General features: G+C 36.4%; 1 protein-coding gene across 3 annotated transcripts in view; it reads right to left on the reverse strand.

The window, feature by feature from the left end:
- Positions 1-3,765: 3,765 nt before the first annotated feature.
- TRAPPC8 (trafficking protein particle complex subunit 8) overlaps positions 3,766-24,113 on the reverse strand; it is a 141,183-nt gene continuing 120,835 nt past the window's right edge. For 2 of the 3 annotated variants that reach the window (XM_043978485.1, XM_043978486.1), the window contains 7 exons: positions 23,676-23,744; positions 23,528-23,586; positions 17,669-17,854; positions 11,725-11,826; positions 8,327-8,472; positions 5,815-5,904; positions 3,768-5,060 (listed from right to left, as the gene is read on the reverse strand). In XM_043978485.1, the coding sequence (XP_043834420.1) occupies positions 4,826-5,060; positions 5,815-5,904; positions 8,327-8,472; positions 11,725-11,826; positions 17,669-17,854; positions 23,528-23,586; positions 23,676-23,744 (887 nt within the window). In that variant the 3' untranslated portion in view covers positions 3,768-4,825. Of the gene's footprint in view, positions 5,061-5,814; positions 5,905-8,326; positions 8,473-11,724; positions 11,827-17,668; positions 17,855-23,527; positions 23,587-23,675; positions 23,745-24,113 lie in introns of all 3 variants that reach the window. The other variant, XM_043978484.1, reaches the window with a different exon arrangement.

Raw genomic sequence — 24,113 nt, forward strand, 5'->3', positions numbered from 1 at the left:
ACAGCTAGTAAGTGTCGAGTGTCTGAGGCCGAATTTGAACTTAGGTCCTCCTGACTCCAGGGCCGGTACTCTATCCACTGTGCCACCTAGCTGCCCCTACACTTTAAGCTTTATAAAGCACTTTCTCTGTAACAAAACTAACAAGCAAATATACCTTAAGCCCAGCTGTGATTTTTTTCATCACTGCAAGGAGACCTGAGGCACTTAATTTAAAAGCCTTAATAATGTGACACTTTCCCTTATGGAAAAAAAAAAATGTGAGAGGGAAAGCAGGGGAGGTCTGTTCTGGGTACACAGACGGCCAAAATGAGAAAATGACTAGGAATCAGGAGAAATGTCAAGCTGTGAATCAGGTGTCAGTCTCCCAAAATAGAAATGTTTGCCTGATTTTGGCAAAAACCTGCCAATCCCAAATTGGTTTTAGAAGTCATTTGAGAACATACAAACAGATCACAGAATAATCAAACTCACCTGCAGGGGATTTCTAATCACCATCAGGCAGTCTTTTTTTTTTAATCATAAAAGTATTTTATTATTTTCCAGTTACATGTAAAGAGTTTTTAACATTTGTTTTCATAAGACTTTTAGTTCCAAATTTTGCTCCTTTCCTCCCTTCCCTCCCAAAGACAGAAAGCAACATGATATAGGTTATATATGTACAATCACATTAAACATATTTCTGCATTAGTCATGTTGTGAAAGAAGAATCCAAACAAAAGGGAAAAACCTCAAAAAACAAAAAACAAAACAAAAAAAAGTAGAAACAGTATGGTTCAATCTGCATTCAGAATGCAGTTCTTTTTTCTGGATGTGGAGAACATTTTCCATCATGAGTTCAGACTGTCTTAAGTAATAAAATTAGACTTGAAATTAGTGTTTGCTACAGCCTTCTGCTTCTGATGCCTAAAGTTCTGCAAAAATCCTGTGGCTAGGGAGGAAAAAAAAGGGGTTAATAGAAAAACCTAAGACCCAAGCTTTAATTCATATATTAGCTCCAAAAGGGAGTCAGACCCCAGTTAATGGATAACTTACAAGTCAGGATGCTAGGTTATTGTATCCACAGTAATCATTACCCATAACGGGAACAGAGGAGGCTAGGCTGTGAAGGCCTAAGACTATAACAATGATAAAATGACAGCCTATAGAAATTCACACTAGAAATAAATGATAAATGAAGATGTTTTGAAACTAGTCATGGGAAACAGAGACATGCACAGAAAAGGCCAAATTTGTCCCCAGATTCACCTTATGATGTGTAAACACCCAAAACACACCTCCACAGAAAAAGGTACCCACTTTGGGGGTTGGCTTAGGACCCCAGGAACTCCAAATTAGGATAAGCCCTCCCTTGTACCTCCCTAAGGTGGAGATTATTATTATGAGACTGATAAATTGGTTTATCTATACTATAAACATAACTTTTTTCTTTCACTATTCGAGAGATACCTTTCCACTATTATGGTTCTCTCCCTGTGATCACCCACAGTATTGTGATAAAACTTGGGAAACTGAGTCACTGAGTCTTGTAATTCTTTTGGGACAACTTAACGATCAATTTGACCCTAAATTCCATCCCACATCAAGTTGATGTCACTTTATCACTACAAAGCAGCTAAAGTTAGGGAAGGGTGGGTTCTCAGAAGTTTGGCTGCTTGATCACCATGGGCAGGCAAAAGAGCTTCGCTCAGCTGAATCAAAGCCTCTCCTTGTTAAATATCCTTCTGATATAGCTAAGGAAACCTCCTTTTGTTAATTGTGGAATGAGTTGTCTTCCGTTTGTTCCAATATCAAACCTAAACTACAGGGGGGATTGGACTGGCCCAGTCCAGAACAAGTATTTGGTGAAATTGATTTGGAATGGTGGGTCCTGGCCTTCTACTTCAGGCATTTGGTAACTGATTTGGGTGCTGCTCTGGAAGAAAAAAAAAAAACTTTTGGTCAGTTGCTGAGGTAGAACTGGATGCATTCAAAAGGGCACCAACTGGCTGGCCAAAGTAGGTCCTCTCTTCGTGCTTGTGAGCAAGGCAAGGATTACCATAAGCCTCTGGGTGGGGAAGAAGGTAGTAACAATGGTAGCAGCAGAAGGCGCCAGCCTGCTACCTATCCCACCCCCTGGGCCTAAGACATGGTTGTGAATATGGCACTCCTGTTTTTTACACTTTTTCTTTCCTGCTGAATGAGTTAGAGATAGAATGGACTAGACTTCAGCTTGATATGGGATAATTAGGTGGTGCAGTAGACAGTGCCAGGCCTTCTCGAATTCAAATCTGCCTTCAGACACTAGCTGTGACCTTGGGCAAGTCATTTAATGCTGTATGTTTCGGTTTCCTCATCTATCTGTGAAATGAGCTAGAGATGGAAATGGCAACCATGCCAGTAACTCTGCCAAGAAAACCCAAATGGGGTCAAAGTCAGACAACTCCCCAGCAGCTTGGTAGGATCTGGGACCACAGAATGACTAAAATGTCCAGTGATAGGAATCTACGCTGGGAATGTCATAATTGCAGTCCTAAGGGGCAACCTTTGGTACATACTTCAGCGGCCATTTATATCTAGCAGGTGAAGCATCGTTTCCAAGCCAAAATCCTTTTTCTTTACCAAATGATAAGTGGAAAAGAAAGTTACCAAATGCCTGAATATGCTCTGAAGCCAAGAGCTGGGATCCTCTATTCCACTTCATCACAGATCTCCCAAAAGCAGGCTTACCAAAAATACATGCTCCCAGAATCTAACCCTGTATGAGTTTTGTATTTTACTTTGAGAAGCAATGGATAATTGGATTTGGGATTGGAAAAAAATGTAGGTTAAATTTATACGTCAGACACTTACTAGCTGTATGACCCTTGGTAGGTTATTTAACTCTCTGAGCCTTGTTTTGCCATCTGAAAAAATGGAAATAATAAAAGCATCTATCTCACAGAGTTGTATTAAGGATAGATGAGATGATGTAAACCTTAATGCACTATATAAATGTGAGTTATTACTTTGCTGATTTGAGCTGCAGTGTTCCATTCTAGGTTGGTTTAGCATGATAATCCAATATGCTCAGGACAGAAATTCTGTTGCCAGGTAGTTGTTTAATTAATACTGTTTAATGTTATGGTGAGAAACACCAGTCTATAATTCAGTGACACTGGCCTCCTTGCTGTTCCTCAGAGAAGACACTCCAACCATCTCCCTATCCAGTTGCTGTCCCCCATGCCTGGAACTCTCTTCCTACACCAAAGTGGCATTATTATCCAAATGTGTTGTGTCCTCCACAGCTGTCATTTTCATAAGCTATACAATTATGCTGCTGCAACTGCTCAGAACACGTCTACAAGTCCTCTTTTGGACATTTAGAGCCAGTTTATGAATAATATATAAATATCATCTCATGTTATATTCAAATTTTATTTCCTTTTTACCAAAAAATCTATTAATAGCCTACTTCATTTACCAGATTTGGTATTTCATGATTTTTCCTTTTTTCCCCCAAAAAAGGATTCATTTGCCACCACTGCAAATATTTAAAAGAATGAGCTCCAAAAGAGGAAATTTTAAAAATCTCTGCCCTTGTCTTGGGCAAGGTCAGAATTGCTAGAATAAGTCTCTTAAAATGAATACTTCGAAGAAGACAACATTTATTTGTATGTGTGAATTCAAGTATGTTTGTTAAAGAAAGTATTATAATTGTTGTTGTTGTTAAGGCAAATATTGTATTTTCCTATCCTACAGAAAGAAGAACCTCTCTCAATAAATATTTAGAATCAAAACCTATAAATATTCAAGCAACTTGAAATTATTCTCAAGAGTTTGCTTCTTCCTGAAGACTAACATCTAATCTGTACTGTAACATCTAACTGAATAGTGCCTGCTCTTACACTGAAATTGGCTCTCCATAAGGTGACAATACTAAAGTGACTGGCTTATACATATATCACTTACATAAATGTAGCACACGGTATTCCTCCTATAAACACAATAAAAGAATTCAATAGAGCCTGTACAGTGAATATGATGTACGCTTTATTCTATTTACAGTACATTTGTTATAAATATAATACATTTCTTGAAAAGCTTACTTTTAATTAACTTGAGTAGATTTATATTTTAAACAGATCAACCCAGTTGTTAAATTACATAATAAAGTGAATGACAATTTAAATGACAAAAATCTCATGGTTGTGAAATAGTGCATTCTGTACTGAGATGAATGAAAAAAAAAAAAGGTCAAATTGGTTCTAAAATTATATTCAAAGCATCAGATGAAACTTAATTTGTACAAAGTTATGTATAAGTGAAAAGGTCCACTGGATACTTAAACATGAAGACTTTTATAACATAGGGTCAAAACTGATTTTTGAGAACTGTGAAAAGTGAGAACAGTAGAATTTGTATTTAACACTCTATAGTAAACTTCACAGTAAAGCTGAAATTTATAGGGACTAATGGCTTAAGAATAGCATAGCCAAGAAAGGCCATTTTTTTTTAAATTATCTCCTAATACGGCCACTAATATGCACCATCCTGTAAGCTGTTACAGCAGTCAATCATTAATTTTTAAACACAGGGTATAAGGTGCATGGATATGTTCAAAATCTGTATTTTGAATATTTAAATTATTACCAGAATTGAAAAAAATATATAAAAAGAATCTATGCATTCTCAGTCCAACGTGCTTTGCTTCGATAAACATAAACTGACAAGAGGTTTGAATATTTGCTATTGTGATCCTATACCATCTTTTGTAATATGGTAGATGTCTCCCAAACTGCTGTAAAATTCATTCAGCAAAATAAGATAAAACTGATTCTTTTGGTTTCCAGTACAAATATGCAAGTGGTCACACATTACTGATGATGATCAGTGCTGGCATAGAGCTCTGCAGACTTGTTTCAAACAATGTCACTTGGTCCGATAACTTGGCAAATACCCTAGGAGTTCCAAGATTATAGACACCTGCATGAACAAAGCAAGCTTTCAGCTGCAAATTGTAGATTTCCTGGCTCTTAAGTTGTAGTTTGTATTGGGTCTGCCCAAGCCATGTGAATGAACCATGGACTTCCAGTGCTTCTGGGCTGAAAGAGAAGAAAAGGAGAGCTGACAACTTCATTTGTTTTATGTTTTTAAAAGATTAAGAAGTTTTAACAACTAATCTCAAATGGTTTTTCCTAATTTTCCATTTTTAAGCTTAGCAAGATGGTACACAGCAAGTTTTATTTATGAAAATACCAGTGGTTAGGTACTTTGAATGGTAGCTCATTTTTATTTAAAGTAAATTTTTAACAAAAAACACCTATCATTTTTGAGACTTTTGTTAAAAATTCACCTGTTCAGAGGACAACTCATTTATTGATCAATAACAATGGAAGATGAAGAAGCCTTATGAGAGGCTCACATTTATACAGTGCTCTAAAGCGCCTTTCACAACATTACCTTACAACTCATTCAACAGGGAAGGATAGTGTTAAAGACAGATCCTATGAATCTGTTGAAACAGAGAGACTTTATAAGTACTGTCTCAAGTCATAGCTAGGAGGTAGCAGGGCCAGAACTCAAACGTGTTTCCTGATTCCTAGGTTCCAGAATTTTTCATCTTACCACACTATTTAACCACAGTGAGATGCATAGTACACTTCGTGTAAGATGGGGAAATACAGTAGTGTCTTCCCCCTTGCTCTGCCCCTCACCTCATCCCCATCTTTAGCTTTAACTTAAAACTACACTAAGATTTTTGGGACACCCTGCATAAAAGAGGCTATCTTAAGATAACTACCTTCAATTATACTATACATTAAATTATTAAGTAAATTGACACTTGAAAACCATTACCTTGTTGCTTTATGTCGCAGATCTATTATTACATCTACATCCGTCTGAGAACAATTAGAAAGTAAGAGGGTGACTGGTACTAAACAAAGGCTATAAGAGGAGGAAAAAGGATTGAACATTTTTATTTTAGAAATAGAGGCAGTATTTAATAATAAAAAAAAAAACTTGTATTTTTAAAATACCTACTATAGGGGCAGCTAGGTGGCACAGTGGATAAAGCACCGGCCTTGGATTCAGGAGGACCTGAGTTCAAATCCAGCTAGCTGTGTGACCCTGGACAAGTCAATTAACCCTCATTGCCCTGCCCAAAGGAAAAAAATACCTCCTATATAAATAGGTGATTTTACAATAATCTATGTTCAAATAATGAGTAAGCTGTAAAGTCACTCAAAATAAGCCTTTTCAATGAGAACTATTATTGATGAAAACAATACATACATTAGCACATCTAAATAAATTATGTTTATTTAATTAATTAAATATAGCAAGAACTTCCAAGGTATTTCCTGCTCTTCTCAACCTCCAACCTCCCCCCCCCAAACAACAAAGGTAAACAGTAACTACCCAAAAAGCTTAGTAGAAGAAAAAAGCTTCAGCTGGAAAATCCTGTGGGAATGCACAACTATTTCTGCTCTCTTTGTTAATTCAGTTCAATATACATTTACTCAACCCTTGCCAGGTAGAAAAGGTTTGAGGTTAACTAAGTGTTATTGGAGAATGAAGGGAGAAGGAGGAAGGCATGAGCAAAGTTCAAATTAAATGTTCAATTACTAACAACCTAAGCAAGAGGAGAATGTTTGAATACAGACTGTGTGTAAATAGTTATGCTGCTTTCAGAGAATAGGTACAACTGTGGTATAATAAACCTGCCCTTAGTGGAAGGATTCTTCCTACTCAAAAATCTACAATGTCATTTGCAGGGGTATTTTCCTCTCACTAATGAAGACAGATTCCAATCCCTTTACAATAAATAGCAATAGCCAAAAAAGCTTATCAGCTGGTGATTCAAGGCTGAGTTAAGTCTTTCAGAAGCCTGGGGCTAAGAAAATTAGGTTACCGCTAGGTCAGGCAAGATGCCTTGCAGTTGCTACCCTGAACATAATATTCAATAGGGGTTTATTAAATAAATTATACTGAGGAAAAAATAATTGTTTTATGTGAGCCTGTCTTATCAAGTTTGAAATTCTGCTAAATACACTATATTCCTATGTTTTTAAGGAGTCTTATAACATCTTAATTATAAAGATATTTTTAATCTTATAAAAAAGCATTTCCTTAGGACTATCAACACCCATTCCCTGAGACTCTTTGCAGGAATTATCTCACTGAGCATAAAGCTTCCAAAATTTTTTAATTATTTAAAAAAAAAATACTTTAAAAATTATTCCTAAGTAAAATGAAGCCAGTATGGACAAACCTTGCTAATTTGAAAAAAACAATTTGTTACTAAGTAACTTAAAGACGATGCACTGATGATTTTATAATTCGTGTTTACATAAGACAAAAAAATTAAAGAATAGCAGCAAATATATTAATATCTAATACACCTGTCCTCCCTTGTACATCACATCTAAGACCCTCTGGGATCTGATCTGTCTTTACCCTTGACATCTGAAGTCCTTTGTTGACCTTTTAAATATAAGTCGTATAAGGAAAACTAAAAATTCATAATCTAAATTTGCTTTTATTTATTCTTAATGTTTCCTCAGCAGAGATTCTGCTTGGTTTGGACACCACAAAAATCATGCCTAACCCAGGATAAAGTCAACACCTGAAATCTAATCATCATGGCAAGTGATTCAGCTTTGATTTTCAACACTCTGAAGAGGCCAGCTCCTCTCTGATTGGAGGGAAGAGTAAAACTCCCAAAGCCCCCCTTTACTGAAGCTCAGAATTTACCAGGGAGCTGCTCACTTAGTCTTGACTCTACTACTCCAACCCCATCCCTTTCCCCCCTTCCAGTTTTCTTTTATATAATGTATTTCCGCCCCCTCCCCCCCTCCACTGGATTAAAAGCTCCTTGAGGCCAGGGGATTTTTCTTATTTGTAGTCCCAGAGTTTTAGCACAGTGCTTGGCACATAATGGGTGCTTAATAAACGTTTACTGATGATTGACTACTGTTAAATATGTCTTAAATAAATGTGACTAATTACCCAAATTCAGTTGTTGGAAAATTCTTAGAACTCAGAGAATTTAAAGGTTTTATTTTTTTTTTAAGTATAAATGAAATAAGTCCCTAGGTAAAGGAGTTTTCTTTCTTTTGGTTCTTTTCAATGTAGAGACTTCTGGGTTGGTATTTTTGAGTAAGGCACAATATCCATAATATTAATTTGGGTAATGTCAAGTGCTTTTGAGACATTTATTAATAAAGTTTTAAATATGTATCCCCAAATTTCTCATTGATGTTTGGAGAAACTTTATTACTCCATTTCAAATATCATTAATAAGCAAGACTGTTATTTCAAAACAATACAAAAAAAGTATAGCAACAAAAATGAACATATTTCAGACCTTTTTTGATGAAATGGATGATTAAAGGACTCTGGATATTGAAGACTAGTTTTTATGAGACTTGATAGCTGTTCTACTGTAGGTCTTGTGGGAACCATAGTGTTTTCTGGCCGAGTAAATTTTAAGAGTCCCATCTCTGGTGGTTCCTAGGGAAGGAAAACAAAACAAAGCCTTAGCTAATTAAAAATACCAGGAGTAGGGCAAATGTTTTGGAAATAACATTAAAATACTGAAAAAAAAATTCTTGCTCTCAAGCTGAATATTCTACTGGGGGAATGTATGTACACAGATTAAGTAAAAAGAAGATATAGTTTGAGGAAAAAGACAGCAGTGGGATTTCAGAAGTAGGACCTAAGCTACTAAACACATTAGTGAGAGATGGAGTGTTTGGTCTGGGGAACAGTTAGCATGGCAATTTGGCTAGGATTTAAGAGTGCATGAAAGAGTAATATTGAAATAAGTCTGGAAGGTAGATGAGAGCCAGATTATAATGGGCTTCAAATATCAGAAAGGTTAAGTGACTTGGCACCAGTTACACAACATGAAGTGTCAGAGGTAAGATTTAAATGGCGGTCTTACTGCCTCCAAGTCTAGCCCTCTATCTACTCTAGCACCTATCTCAACTCACTGCCCTCAAGGGGAAGGGAAAGTTAGGCAGCACCAAAAGCTGCAAAGAGGATAGGGAGTGAGGAATTAAAATGGCCAACAGTTTAAAGATTAATTGATCACAGGCAACCTTGAGAACACAGTTTAAGTGGTGTGGCAAGGTCAGAGACCAGACTGCAATTGGTAGAACAGTGAAAAATGGGTAAGGAAACAAAGGTAATAACTACAGATAAATTTTTTCTAGGAGTTTGTCTATGAAAGTGAGAATTGTAGAACTGGAGAATGAGTTGGAAGGGACCTCAGAAACAGAGCAGAGATATAAGAGTTTGCAGGGATGGCACAGGTAAGGGAAAACTTGAAAGAGCAAAACTCAGACTTATGCTGAGCCTCATCTCCACAATAACAAAATACCTACTGAAGTTTTCAAACTGGATATTCCAGAGGCGTCTCAAGCTAAGTGGCCAGAAGAGAGCTCATCAAACTGACCCCTCTTCCAAACTTCTCTGTATCTGTCAAAGAAACTACCATTTCTTTTCTTCAGATTTCTATGTTCATAACCCTTGTAATAAGACAGGTAGGTAGAGTGCCCAGGCGTGAAGTCAGGAAAACTCATCTTCTCAAGTTCAAATCTGGCCTCAGACACTTGCTAGCTGTGTGACCCTGGGCAAGTCACTTAACCCTGTTTACCTCATTTCCTTATCTGTAAAATGAACTACAGAAGGAAATACCAAACCACTCTAGTGCCTTTGCCAAGAAAACCCCAAATGGGGTCACAAAGACATGAATGAAAAGACAATAACAACACTCTCAAGTTCTCCTCACCCCACATATCCAATAAGTTGCCATTTTTCCTTCCACATATCTTACATCTGACTCCTCTATACTCACACAATCACAACGTTGGGTCAAACCTTCATCACCTCTTACCTGTATGATTACAATGACCTTCCCTACCACAAGTATAGCCTATACACAGTTGCCAGTATGACTCTTTTAAGTGTAATATCAGATTTTGTCAATCCCCTACTCAGTCAATTCCAAAAGCTCACTATTGCCTCTAAGATAAAATATGAAATTCATTAAGTGGCCTTTGAAACCCTTCACAACCTGGCCCCAACCTATCTTTCATTGTACATTATTCCCTTTCCTGTATTCTACGATTCAGCTAAATTGATCTCTCTGTTCCTCAGAAAAAACTCCCACCTCCATCTCCATGACTTTGCACTGACTGTGCCCCATGTCTGGAATGCAATCCCTCCTCACCTCTGGTTCACAGGATTCCTCTTTTCCTTGAAAATGAAGTTCAAGCATTACTTCCTACATGAAGCCCTTCTTCAAAGCCCTTCTTGACTGTTCCCATCCCTAATTCTCTCCCTCCCTAAACTATCTTGTATTTAATTACTTTGAATTTAACTCTTTATATTTGTCCTCCTTTTATTTATTCTGTATATACTTATATATGTACTTTTTTCCGCAGAGAGAATACAAGTTTGATGAGAGTAAAAACTGTTTCATTCTTTGTATGTAATTGTAAATACAGTGTGTAACACAGTTCTTGGAATACAGTAGGTGCTTAATAAATGCTTTTTAACTGACGAAGGAAATTTTATCTGGAGGCTGAGAAAAGAATGTGAGACTCAACTAAGGAAGAGTAAACAGAATGCCATGCAACAATACAAGTAGTTGAAATTAACACAAATCTACACTGGACAAAGTTAGCATATGTCCAAGATTTTCCTTAGTAACGATCAGTAGTCAAGTAGGCCCACAACACTGGATGGTGGTGGTAAACCCATTTTGACATACTGTAGCTCACGACATCTTATGAATCTGTGATCTTTAATGGATCTGAATGCCATTTGGCTCAGGCCCTCTAGTGTCTCTGGTTCTGTGAGGTTCAAGATCTTTCCTGGATGGGAATTATTGGCTTCTACTGCTCAAGTTAAATTGGTCTCATATACGCTTGTATGTTTAAAACATTAACAAAATGTTTAAAACATTAAAAACATAATGTAAGAGGGACCTACAAGAAATTTAATACAAAAGGTTACCATGGGTTTTGATATTCTTGTTGAAATAAAACAGAATTTAGTAGTGAACCAACAATAGGTGAATTAAGAGCATTTTGCTGGCAAAAAAAAAAAAAATTTTCCCACTTAGCTTGTTGCCAAACAAAAAAATTAAATATTGCTAGACAAAGATGAAGTAAGCATTAATTAGTGAGCCTGTGTGATGAACACAAGTTTGGCTAATGTTAGCTTTCTTTTTTTTTTTTTTTTTTTTGGAAGCAATTGGGGCTAAGTAACTTGCCCAGGGTCACACAGCTAGTAAGTGTTAAGTGGCTGAGGCCGGATTTAAACTCAGGTCCTTCTGAATCCAGGGCTGGTGCTCTATCCACTGCGCCACCTAACTGCCCTTAACTTTCATTTTTAACCTATTGGTAAGATACTTAATTCAATATGCTCATGTATCATAGAAATGGACATTTAGTCATTTTATAATATGTGTGTGCTTAAGACAAAATATAACAAATGCTGATTATGTGTTTTTAAATAGAAGAAAAGTATGGTGTGGAACAGCCAGAAATTCTTATGTCAAGTCAGTCTAGTCAGTTCACTTCAAAAATTGTTACCTGCGGGGCAGCTAGGTGGCGCAGTGGATAGAGTACCAGCCCTAGAGTCAGGAGTACCTGAGTTCAAATCCGGCCTCAGACACTTAACACTTACTAGCTGTGTGACCCTGGGCAAATCACTTAACCCCAACTGCCTCACTTAAAAAAAAAAAATTGTTACCTGCTTTTGAGAAAATGAAAAAGCCTCCCTTCCAATAGTTCGAAGAATAACATGATGCTGGCCTTCCAAAATAAGTTGTTTATTGTCTTCCACAACATAGGCCTATAAGATACAAGACACAAAAGGTTTACCTAAATTTATTCACAATGTCAAGAATGGCATATCATCAGAAAATTAGGAAAAGGTGCCTGTGTTAGCATTTCTATTCTCAAAATAATTTTTTTAATAAAGTATTTAATTTTTTTCCCCCATTACATGTAAAGATAGTTCTCAACTTTTGTCTATACAAGCTTTCCAATTTCAAATTTTTCTCCCTCCCCTCCCTAGACAGCAGGTAATCTGATATAGGGTTTATATATGTATATGTATCTGTATATATATATATATATATATATGTATATGTATACACACACACACACACAATAACATTAAACATATTTCTGCATTAGTCATGTTATAAGAGAAAAGTCAGAGCAATGACGAAAAACCTCAAAATAGAAAAACAACAGCATCAAAAACAAAAGAAATAGTATGGTTCATTCAGCTTCTATACTCCACAGTTTTGTTTTTCCCCCCCTGGATTTGGAGATCCTCTTCTATCATGAATTCCCTGGAACTCTTCTGTACCATTGCATTGGTGAGAAGAATATAGTCCATCACAGTAGATCAACACACAATGTTGAGGATACTGTGTACAATGTTCTTCTGGTTCTGCTCATCTCACTCATCATCAGCCCACGCAAGACCCTCCAGGTTTCTTTAAACTCCTCCTGCTCATCGTTTCTTACAGCACAATAGTATTCCATTGCATTCATATACCACAACTTGTCCAGCCACTCCCCAACTGATTGGCATCCCCTCAACTTCCAATTCCTTGCCACCACATAAAGAGCAGCTATAAATTTTTTTGTACATGTGGGTCCCTCTCCCCTTTCCATGATCTCTTTGGGAAGAAGACCCAAAAGTGGTATTGCTGGGCCAAATTGTATGCACAGCTTTATAGCCCTTTGGGCATAATTCCAAATTGCTCTCCAGAATGGTTGGATCAGTTCACAGCTCCACCAACAATGCATTAGTGTTCCAATTGTTCCACAGCTTCTCCAACATTTATTATTTTCCTTTTTTTAAATTTTAGCCAATCTGATAGGTGTCAGGTGGTACCTCAGAGTTGTTTTAATTTACATCTCTCTAATCATTAGAGATTTAGAGCATTTTTTCATATGGAAATAGATAGCTTTGGTTTCTTCATCAGAAAACTTCCTGTTCATATCCTTTGACCATTTCTCAATTATTCTCAAAATAATTTAACTGATAGACTACTATTCTCCTTAAGAGTAAAAAGATCAAAACATTTTTGCTGAAATTTGCAAAGGAATTGTTTAGAGGTGTTGTGAAGCTCAAAGAAGACAACAAATGTAAAGCACTTTGAAAACCTAAAAGCGTTATATAAATGCCAGTTATTATTATTAGCCTCCAGTTTGGTGATGACTTCATTCCCCAAGCCTTCCTTCTACTGCATTTCTGCTCAGTTCAAAGCAGTGTTTATAGAGCAATTATAGGGCTATGTTTCTCTCTATATTTTAAAGACTCTGTTCTCTCTTGGTTCTACTCCTATCTGTCTGATTTTCCCCTCTCAGTCTCCTTTCCTGTATCTTCATTCAGGTCAAGTCTACTAACCATGGGTGTCCCCAAAACTCTGTCCAGTCCCTCTTTTTTTTTCTGTGCTATTTTGATTAGTGATCTCATCAACCACCACAGATCCAACTATCAGCTTTATGTAAATGATTCTCAGATCTATTTCTACAGTTCTCTTGACCTGTCATTCCCAACTCCCTACTAGACATCTTGAACTGGATGTCTCATAGACATCTTATAGTACATCCTTCACTTGTCAAATTAATCTTCCTAAAGTGTAGGACCAATCATATTACTCCTTTCAATGGACTCCAGTGGCTTCCTATTACCTCCAAGATTAAATATAAAATCCTCTGGCTTTTAAAGCCTTTCATAACCTGTCCCCCTTTTCTACCTTTCCAGTCTTAATTCTCCTCAAAAATCTACAACCAAGTGACAATGGCTTCCGTGGACATTTTCACTGGCTATCCTCCGTGTCTGGAACCCGTTCCCTCCTCATCTCTGTCCCTTGGCTTCCTTCAGGTTTCAGCTAAAGTCTTACCTTCTGCAAGTAGCCTTTCATAATCCTCCTTAACTTTAGTGCTTTCCCTCTGAAATTATTTTCCATTTTTCCAATATATATTTTGTTTGAAATGTTGTCCCTCTCGTGAGACCATGAGCTCTTACAGAACAGGGACTGTTTCGATTTTTGCATTTTGGGGGGGTAGTTTCCCCAGTGCTTAGAACACAGGTACTATGGACATGGCAACAAGGAAGAGCTTCTGCCTTTCTTTCCTTCTTTGAGGTTGTGCAGGCCAGCCATCTCTTCATTTCTCAGCCAGATCAAATCAGACTCTTCCATCATGCTCATTCACTTGGTACCTTCCTCCCCACAATCCCTTTTCAGCTGATTCTTCTGTATTGCCTTCCCTTAGAATTAATAAGCTCCTCAAGAGTAAGAACGCTCTCTTCTGTTGCTTGTTTTTGCATTTCCGGTGCTTAGCACATTGCCTGGCACCTAAGCACTTAATAAATACCTCTTATACCTGCTCTCTGTTGTTGACTAACTGATCTTTTATACTGGTAGATGGTAAATCTTGTGTGACTCTGACTGCTTTTTCAGTATATGAATTCTTTATTTTTGGCTACTTGCAGTATTTTTACTTTGACCCAGAATCTCTGGATTTTGGCTATGAAGTTTACGGGAGTTTCCTTTTAGAGCTGTTCTACCCCCCCCCCCCACCCCCTCCACTACCATCATTCCCCACCCCCAGGCAGTAAGCCGTGGATTCTATTTCTACTTTGTCCTCTGGTTCTTTTTTTTTTTTTTTTTTTGCTTTCTCCAATAGTTGTTTATTTTAGATGAAGAAATCATAGGAGGAGAAGAATCATTTAAATAAGAGAATCATGAATGTTAAAATAGAAGACACTTATAGAGGTCATTTAGTCTAAATCCCTCTTTTCACAAATGTGGAAACTGAGGCCCTGAGAAGGGGATTTGATTATGGTGCTAGAACCCTATTAAAAAATGTCCTATGGGGGCAGCTAGGTAGTACAGTAGATAAAACACCAGCCCCAGATTCAGGAGGACCTGAGTTCAAATCTGGCCTTAGACACTTGACACTTTCTAGCTGTGTGACGCTGGGCAAGTCACTTAACCCCAATTGCCCCACCAAAAAAAAAAATGTCCTCTGGTTCTAAAAGATATGGGCAGTTTTCTTGAAATAAGATGTCTAGCCTCTTTCTTTAATTTTGGTTTTCATGTGACTCTTTCAATGACTTAAATTATCTCCCCTCAATCTTCCCAGGTTAGTTGTTTTTGATGAGATACTTTCATTTTTCCTCTATTTTTTTAGAGCTTTGACCTTTGTTTTAATGTTCCTTCTTGTCTTGTGTTGTCATTAACTTCTGTGATCTAATTTTCAGTCTGTTACTTGTTTTGTACCTCTTATTATTCTAAGTTGTTTATCCTCTTTCCAAGTCTCTCTTCCATACTTCTCATCTCTTTTCTTATTCTTTCCTCAATCATTCTCATTCCATATCATTTTTAAACTTCTAACTCTTACATGATTTCTTAAAGAATTCTAATTTATGTTGTAGGCAAACTGGGTTGTTCTTTGAGACTTTTCTTTTCTTTTCTTTTTTGGAGTTATTTTCCTCTTCTGCTTTTGAGTCTTGAGCATCTCCAGAATCACAATAGCTCTTAATACTTTTTGTTTATTCATTCTTCCAGAAACCTGCTCAGGGCAACCTGCTGTTGTTGGCCAAGCTGAGCTCTGAGGGCCGAGCCTGTGATCCAAGGCCATCTGGCAGACCCCCTAGTTGTTGGTATGAGCCAGGGGCTGAGTCCAAGATCAACCCTGCTTGTCCTGAAACTGTTGCAGTAAAAGTCCATGATCACATGTTCCACATTTTCTAGCCTAGATGCTTGCTTGTAGGTTGTATTTGTGATATTGGGCTGGAAAGGTGACCCACTAGCTAATTTCTCTCTATTTCCCAATCACTAATTGATCTGAAATTCTTAGATTATTGTTGGACTAGGTGGCGCAGTGGATAAGGCACTGGCCCTAGATTCAGGAGTACCTGAGTTTAAATCTGGCCTCAGACACATAACACTTACTAGCTGTGTGACCCTGGGCAAGTCACTTAATCCCAGTTGCCTCACCCCCCCCCCAAAATATATATATATATATATATATATATATATATATATATATATATATATATATATATATATATAAATAATTGTTGGAGCAGTTATTGGGGAAGCTGACCTGTGTTGCTTCCTCTTATCTATCATATTGGCTCAGGCTCCTATCCACTTTGTTTTTCCCATAAATAGCTTCAAAATGGGTGTTTCTTCTTGATGTCCTTAGCAATTATGTACAGACACTCTTAAAACTATAGCTACAGAACCATGACAACCTTTTGTATTCAACCTCTATTCCATGCCCTTCCTTTTATTTTCTACCATGTCTTTAAAAACCTAAGTTGCTTTTTTTTGTTTGTTTTTTGTTTTAGTAACGAACTGGAAGGAAAGTTAGTGTATAGTAATTTGGAAATGACTGAACAAACTGAGATATATGATTATAATGGACTATTATTACCTTATAATAAAAGCCAAATCTAAAGAATGTGGAGAAATTGGATGAGACTTGCATAAACTGAAGTAAAATGAGATAAACAAAATCAGAAGACTAACTTATACTGCCTTTGATTGGCAGTAGTGATCAAATAAGACCTTAGTTCTTTCTTTAGGTCTTCAGGTTTCCCCCTCCCTCTCAACTCTGAAAATCCTAGCAATGAATACAGGACCGTTTTTGGAAGTTTATTTCTCCCCATGTAGAAATCAGTAGAGGATCATCAATAGTCATTAGGTTTCACAATTCCTGGAAGGCTTTTAGGCAGGTCCTGGATATATGGCTCAGGACAACAATAGTCATCTTTATTGTTAATGTTAGCTATTTTGGGATACCTCAGCAGGAAAGATTGATTACCAAGCCACTACTTGGTCTTATCTTTTGATTCTCACTAGATGATCTCTCTCCTGAGCTACCTGAAGATTGATATCATCAATCTTTGTAGCACAGAAGCTGTTTTCTCTCTCTCTCTTTTTTAAAGAAATTGTATGTCCTTTATAATCTCCTCAACGCTAACTCAGTGATTTTTAAAGGCATAGCATAAAGCTCCTTTCTTTTAATAAAATCTAGGTTCCCATCACCAGTTGCTTCCAGTATTGTGTTCTTCTTTTTTTTCCTGTGAAATATTCTAGCACCTGACATAGGCCAAATTCCCTTATGACTCTTCAGTCTTTTTTTGTCTTTTAAGTAAAACTTCATTCTTGAAAATGACCTCAGAAGTCTTTCTTCTAGGAGGGAAACTGACCAACTATTTTCTGAACCAAATGAAAATACCTGGTTGTGGCAGAAAGACTGGCACATAAGTCAATGGAAAATTCCTGTTGACCTTAATTGATGATAGCAAGATCCTTAGTCCTCTGTCATTCTTGATGGTATTATTTGTGATCAACTCATGGGGTGAACTGCTGTGGCAAAATCTCTTTGCCTTTTCTGTTTACCTCCAATTACTAAGGAAGTGGGGGAAAAAATCCACATTTAAAAGAAGCAACATGGGTTACTGGTCTTGGAAAAAAGCAAACTAGTCATACCAAGGGGCATTATATCAGAGAACAAATGTTAAAATTGGAACTTCAGAAAATTAAATATAGAAAAATCAATATTTGTTATTCACTCAGATAGTCAGTACTTCAAAAATAAACATTTTGTTTTTTAAAAAGACATTCTTATTCAAGAAAAGTAATGACACATACCTTCCACAATACAACAATATTCAAATCCACCTCACTGCACTTTTTAATTAATCTCACTGCATCATCAGATGGCTGTTTTTCTGTTGCCAGAGAATTATACATGGATGACTGGGCATGTATTTTTTTCAATTCAGATGATAAACTTCGAAAAAAGAAGTCAGCACATGGACTTGCGGAGCTTATTATCTGTTTTTAAAAAACCCAACAAAACACAATTTAATAAATGTTATTAAAATACTTATTAAAATCTAAATGGGATAAAAATGTATATTTCTTAGACTTTATATTTACACAGGAAAAATATTCACAAATAACTTCATGAAAACAATGTGATAAGCAGTTGATTGCTTGTAGATAATCAGAGCCTGGAAGTCTCTGTAGAGTTATCTTTCTAGAAGTCATATTCTATATAGTTGGTAGGTAAGTAGTCATCATAGGCCTAAGAAACTAGCAACATGGAATTCTTCCATGTACACTTGAAACCAATTACTTTGAATCCCCAAACTTCCCTTTTCCCATCTACCTTATTCTATTTCTATGTATCCAAGGAGGGGAAATATGTATTTCTAAAACAATTAATAAAAAGAATGTATAGAATAGTTTTGTGTTGCTTAATATCATATATGGGGCAAATAATGTTCAATTATAATTACAACATCAAGCAATATTTAATGGAATAGCATACAAATAGAACACAGGCAATTTCATTTATCTTATCTTTCTATATAACCATAGGTCTATTGCTGGAAGAAGACACAGGTCATTTATTTTAGACATGAAAGCACAAACTCCTGAGTAATAACTATAGTTTTAAAATGTTCTGTTTCGGGGCAGCTAGGTGGCACAGTGGATAGAGCACTGGCCCTGGAGTCAGGAGGACCTGAGTTCAAATCCAGCCTCATACACTTGACACGTACTAGCTATGTGACCTTGGGCAAGTCACAACTGCCTCACCCAAAAAAAAAAAAAAGATAATAATAAAATGTTCTGTTTCTCTTGTTACCTTTCTAGAAGTCTTATTTTGTATATAAAAAATTTAGGTAATATTCTAAAATCTGCCAAATTTCCTATTTTTGAACTATATGAGCTTATGGTTGTGTTATTAAGCACTTATCATGTACACAGAACTGTATTAGAGATGGAAAAAATTTAGATAAGGGGCAGTCAGTGCCTTTTGAGGGTTCACAGTATGAGAATGAGACACACAAAGGTAACTATGATATACAAAAAAACATGATAAGTACCCCTGAGGTGCAAAGCTAAGTGTGTATGAGGTTTAAGTTTCAGTTAGTTAATAAGATTTATTAAGCATCTTTGATGTGCCAAGCAATGTGCTAAGAATGGGGGATTCAAAGATAGGCCTTGCTCTCAAGGAGCTCAGTCTAACGGAGGAGACAATATGAAAACAAGTATATACAAACAAGATATGTACAAAGTAAAGATAAACAACAGAGGGAAGGAACTAGCATGGAGGACAAAGGGATGATATGGAAGGGCTTCTCGTGGTAGACAGGATTTTAGCTGGGAAAGGAAGCTAGGAAAGACAGGATGTAGAGATGAGGAGGGAGAATATTCTAGGTATGGCAAACACCCAGTGAAAATGCCCAGAGACTGGAGATGGGATTTCTAGTGTGAGGAAAAGCACAGCAAAGATACTAGTGTCACTGGAGTGCCATAAGGTTAGTAAAAACTGTAAGAATTAGAGAAGGATTAACAGAGGCAGCAGCATGTGCACAGGTCCTTAAAAGACAGGCTGAAATTTATCAATTGAGGTAGAAAGGACAGAAGAAGGGAAGTGCAGGGTTTATTCAAGGGGCAAAGAGTAGTACAGGTAGGTTGGAATGGAGAATGTATGTTAATATGTGAAATAAAATGGAAAAAGTATAATATCACCATCAGGAAAAGGAATTTGAATTTTTACTCAAGAGACCATGGGGAACCCCTGAAAAGTTTGAGAAGAGAAGCAACATAATCAGATTAACACATAAGTAACTTTATTGTAAAAACAGTATGAAGGACAGGGTAGAGGAAAAATGAGGAGAAAGTAGAGACAACCTACCAAGGCACACTACTGGGACTTGTATAAATACAGCAATAAAACACTTTCCACAGGATACTCATTTTCATGATTGGAGAACACGTACCCCTACACACTCCTACCTAAATTAATTTGCAAAGTAATACCAGGCCAAAGAACCAGTAATAATAACAACAACAACAACAATATTCATTTGGAAGAACAAAAGGTAATAGAATCTCAAGAAAAATAGTAAGAATGAAGAGGTATAGCATTAACAGTTCTCAAACCATATTGCAAAGCAATAATCATCAAAACTATTTGGAACTAGTTACAAGGCAAAAAGTAGATCAGACTAAGTATTTAGAAGCAATCAAACACAGCAGCCTAATGTTTGATAAACCTCAGGACACAAACTACAAGGGAAAGAAGTTCCTATTCAACAAGAATGACTAGGAAAACTAGTTTTACAAAAAAAAAATGATTTTTAAAAACATTAGAGGAGAATAGAGATTTGTTAGAGTAAGATTTCTTACCAAGCAAGGAATAAAAGGGATCATAAAAGTTAAAAGAGACAATTTAAATGACATGAAACACAAAAGCTTTCCTAGAAGCAAAATCAATGGTTAGAAGAGAAAGTGGTAGGAAACAGCTTTGTATCAAACATGAATAAAGATCTAGTAGTCAAGCTAGAAATATATAACAAGGGCCAATATGCAAGAGATGTGTGTTCAAGAACCACATAAAAATGCTCCAAATCACTAGTAAAAAGAGAAATGTAAATAATACTACCCTGAGGCTTAACTTCATACCCTGAAAATTAGCAAGGATGACAGAAAATGGAAATTAACGTTGGAGGAGGAAATTAATAGGAGAAGACAAGCACAATAAAACACTGGTAGCAAAGCTATCGATTGGTTAAACCATTCTGGAAAGCAATTTGAAACTGAGAAAGAAGAACTCACTGAACTATTTAAACTCTTTGAATTAATTATCGTGGTACTAGAAATATGTATCAAAGAGATCAAAGATAGAAAGTACTCACATAAACCAAACCATTTAGCATGATGGAGTAACAGAAGCAATATGACAATGTAACAAGATGGATAGAGTCAGCCTCCAAACAGGAGGATTTTGATTTAAGTCCCACTTCTATCACTTACTTGCCCCTGGGGCAAGTCACTTAACTTCTCAAATGTTCTAGACAACTCTCTAAGACTAAATTGCAGAGAAGGTGCTGACCCACATTATCAGAATGAGTTTTCTCAGTTGGAAGGTCCCTAAATCCATGAAATCACAGATTTAGTTCCTATCCCCTATTCACAGAAGCACTCTTTATAGTAGCAAAAAACTGGAAACAAGCTGTCACTGACTGACAAAAGGCTGAACAAACTATCCATAAGAAATTACAAACATGAGAAATTCAGAGAAACATAGCAATACTCTTCTGAACTGATGGAGTAATATAAGCAAAAACAGAATGATAGGAGTGACTACAAAAATATCAACAAAAACACTAAAAGGGAGCCAAATTCAGAATTTTAATGACCTCCAACCTGAAGAACATGAATCTCTATAGTGAGGTACAACGGGAGCAGAATGGTAGTACCACTGACATATATAGGGAAGTCAAAGAGGAAGCATATTTATAGAGAATGATAATAAGCTCAAGTTTGGCTTTGTTAAATTAGTGACGCTGATGGTACATCCTAGTAGATTTGGAACTCAAGAGGCCAGGGCTGGAAATAAGTTTCAAAAGTCATCAGCAGAGGCCAAGGCAATGCCAACTCACCAAGAAAGGAAGTCATCTAAAGGAGGAAGGTGGCCATAGACAGAATGTTAGAGACTATGTATCTTAAAGGGTGAGGAGGAAGATTAGTATTCAGCAAAGGTGACAGAGAAGTTGAGAGTTGGGAGGAAAACTGGAGAAATGTGGTATCTCTAAAGCCAAGAAAGAAAAAAATTTCCAGTAGGAAAAGGTGGCCAAATATCAAATGCTGCAGAGAGGACAAGGAGGATAGATAAGGACTAGAAAAGAGAAAGTTATATTCTGCAATTACATAATCTTTGGTACCTTATAAGTGAATGAACTAACTTAATTTTGTGACTGTATCTAGGAATAATTAGAGACCCTAGCAAAGATGCTAGGGGTGATCCTAAAACAAGAATTAACAGGACTGACAAGGAGGGAATTCAGAAGGAAGAAAGACTTCAGAGGAAAATTAAAGAGATTGCCCATACTCTAACATAAATTTAAAATTATAGCAGAACTTCATACACACATATTTATTGTGATTAATACTAATCATCTAAATAGGTCAAAGCTAGTGCCTGGGATGACTCAGACTATTCTCTTTTGTTTTACTTCTATTCCCAGATCAGGACTGTGTACTATTACCAACCTATTCTCCTATTCTTACTTCCAGTTTGAAGCAATATAACAGAAAAAATGCTTACTACTCGAGTGCATACTCCATTTTACATGTATGTTAAAATTTTCCCTTTTTTTGTTAATTCCACAAAGAAATTTTTTAGATTATGAGGACACAATCCTCGCCAGACTTAGCAATTAAATTCTTCTCACTTAAGGATAATAATATAAATAGTCAATATAACTGACTCCTAATGACAAACTAATGGAATAGTTTAGCAATGCTATTCGATTTAATTATATCATTGCATGATTTTCATAAAATTAAAATTTCTAAAAGCATTTTACTATTTTAAAACCATTTTATAAGCAATTTTAATATCTTACATATTAAAAAGTGAAATGATGTTATACTTGCATTTAAACAAGAACAAAAGGTATATTCTCCTCTGATTATACTTTGTTTTTGTTAGTAAGTCACAGTGATTTAAAATTACAAAGATTCTATCAATGCCTTCCTGTTTGAAGACCAACAAAGTTAAATATTATTGTTTTAAACACCAAGGCATATGAACTATAAAATAAATGTTCTTTAATAGTTTCCATTAAATATCTCCAACAGTCCTCCAAAACTCATAGAAACCTCATCTACATTTTGCATGGTTGTTTTCTTTGTTTTTCAGGCTGATTAGAAAGTAGAGAAGCATATGATGTTAATCTCTAATGATCCCATTAGTTCTCTTTTCCATTCCTCTTATTTTGCATACAGAGTGTACCAAAAGACAGTGTACTTTTACGCTATTAAAGATTTAAAAGCCACTAAGGGGGGCAGCTAGGTGGCACAGTGGATAGAGCACTGGCCCTGGAGTCAGGAGTACCTGAGTTCAAATCCAGCCTCAGACACTTAACACTTACTAGCTGTGTGACCTTGAGCAAGTCACTTAAACCCCAATTGCCTCACTAAAAAAAAAAAAAAGCCACTAAGGCTTTCATGACACCCTATATAAGGAAAGCCAGGCTTAAGTATTCCTGTGCTGCCCTCTTGTTTAGCTATTTTGTTGCATCATAACAGGGAATGTAATTATGGTCCTAAATCTTCTGAATTGGAAACTTCAGACCAAAGTTCTCCTCAATCTTCCAGATCAGAAGCATTTCACCATTTCCACTTTTCTTGTGGTCATAAACCCATTAATACACCTAAGCTGGTTAACACTAGGTGGATGAGACATTATTTTTTGTCATCCATCCATTCACAATTGCTCCTAGGGAAAGGAATTTGGGAGAGGAGAAGGTATAAGGAAGTTTGTAGGTAATAGAAGTTTCTGAGAAATCAAATAATGAATAGGGTATTTGAACTCCAAACAACAAAGAAATTAATGCACTAAACAGTTGCCTAGGCCAGAATAAGAAAGGTACATTTTGACAATGACCATTTTTAAGTCAAATAATTCTATATTGCTCATTTACATACCTGTTCATTGCCAAAGATGATGTCTGCAAATGTGTATTTTTCTGATGATTGTGCAGCAGCTAAAGAATAGGGGAAGACAAATATCATCTCAGGGCCATGAATATAAAGCCTCATTTGAAAAATGTGTCACTAAGTAAAATTAACTTACCTTCAAAATTTTTACATCTTACTGCCTTAAAGCACAACTTTCCCCTCTCTCTACTAGCAAGTTTCGAATCTAGGAAGACAAGAAGAAATTTTTTTCAAAGATATATTCGGCAGCTGGACTAAAAGAGGAATACAACAATATCTATTTGGTAAAAGTCTATTTCAGTAACCAGATGTCTTTGACCAAACTGGAACAAGTCATTTTAAAAAATATTTAATTCTTAGGGGCAGCTAGGTGGCACAGTGGATAAAGCACTGGCCCTGGATTCAGGAGAACCTGAGTTCAAATCCGGTCTCAGACACTTGACACTTACTAGCTGTGTGACCCTGGACAAGTCATTTAACCCCCATTGCCCCCCCCCCCACACACACACAAAAAAAAAATCAAAAAAAAAAATTTAATTCTTAAAACAGGCCAGGCCAATGTCAAATCACTTAA

Source organism: Dromiciops gliroides, chromosome 1 (assembly GCF_019393635.1).
Source record: "Dromiciops gliroides isolate mDroGli1 chromosome 1, mDroGli1.pri, whole genome shotgun sequence".
Classification (NCBI taxonomy): domain Eukaryota; kingdom Metazoa; phylum Chordata; class Mammalia; order Microbiotheria; family Microbiotheriidae; genus Dromiciops; species Dromiciops gliroides.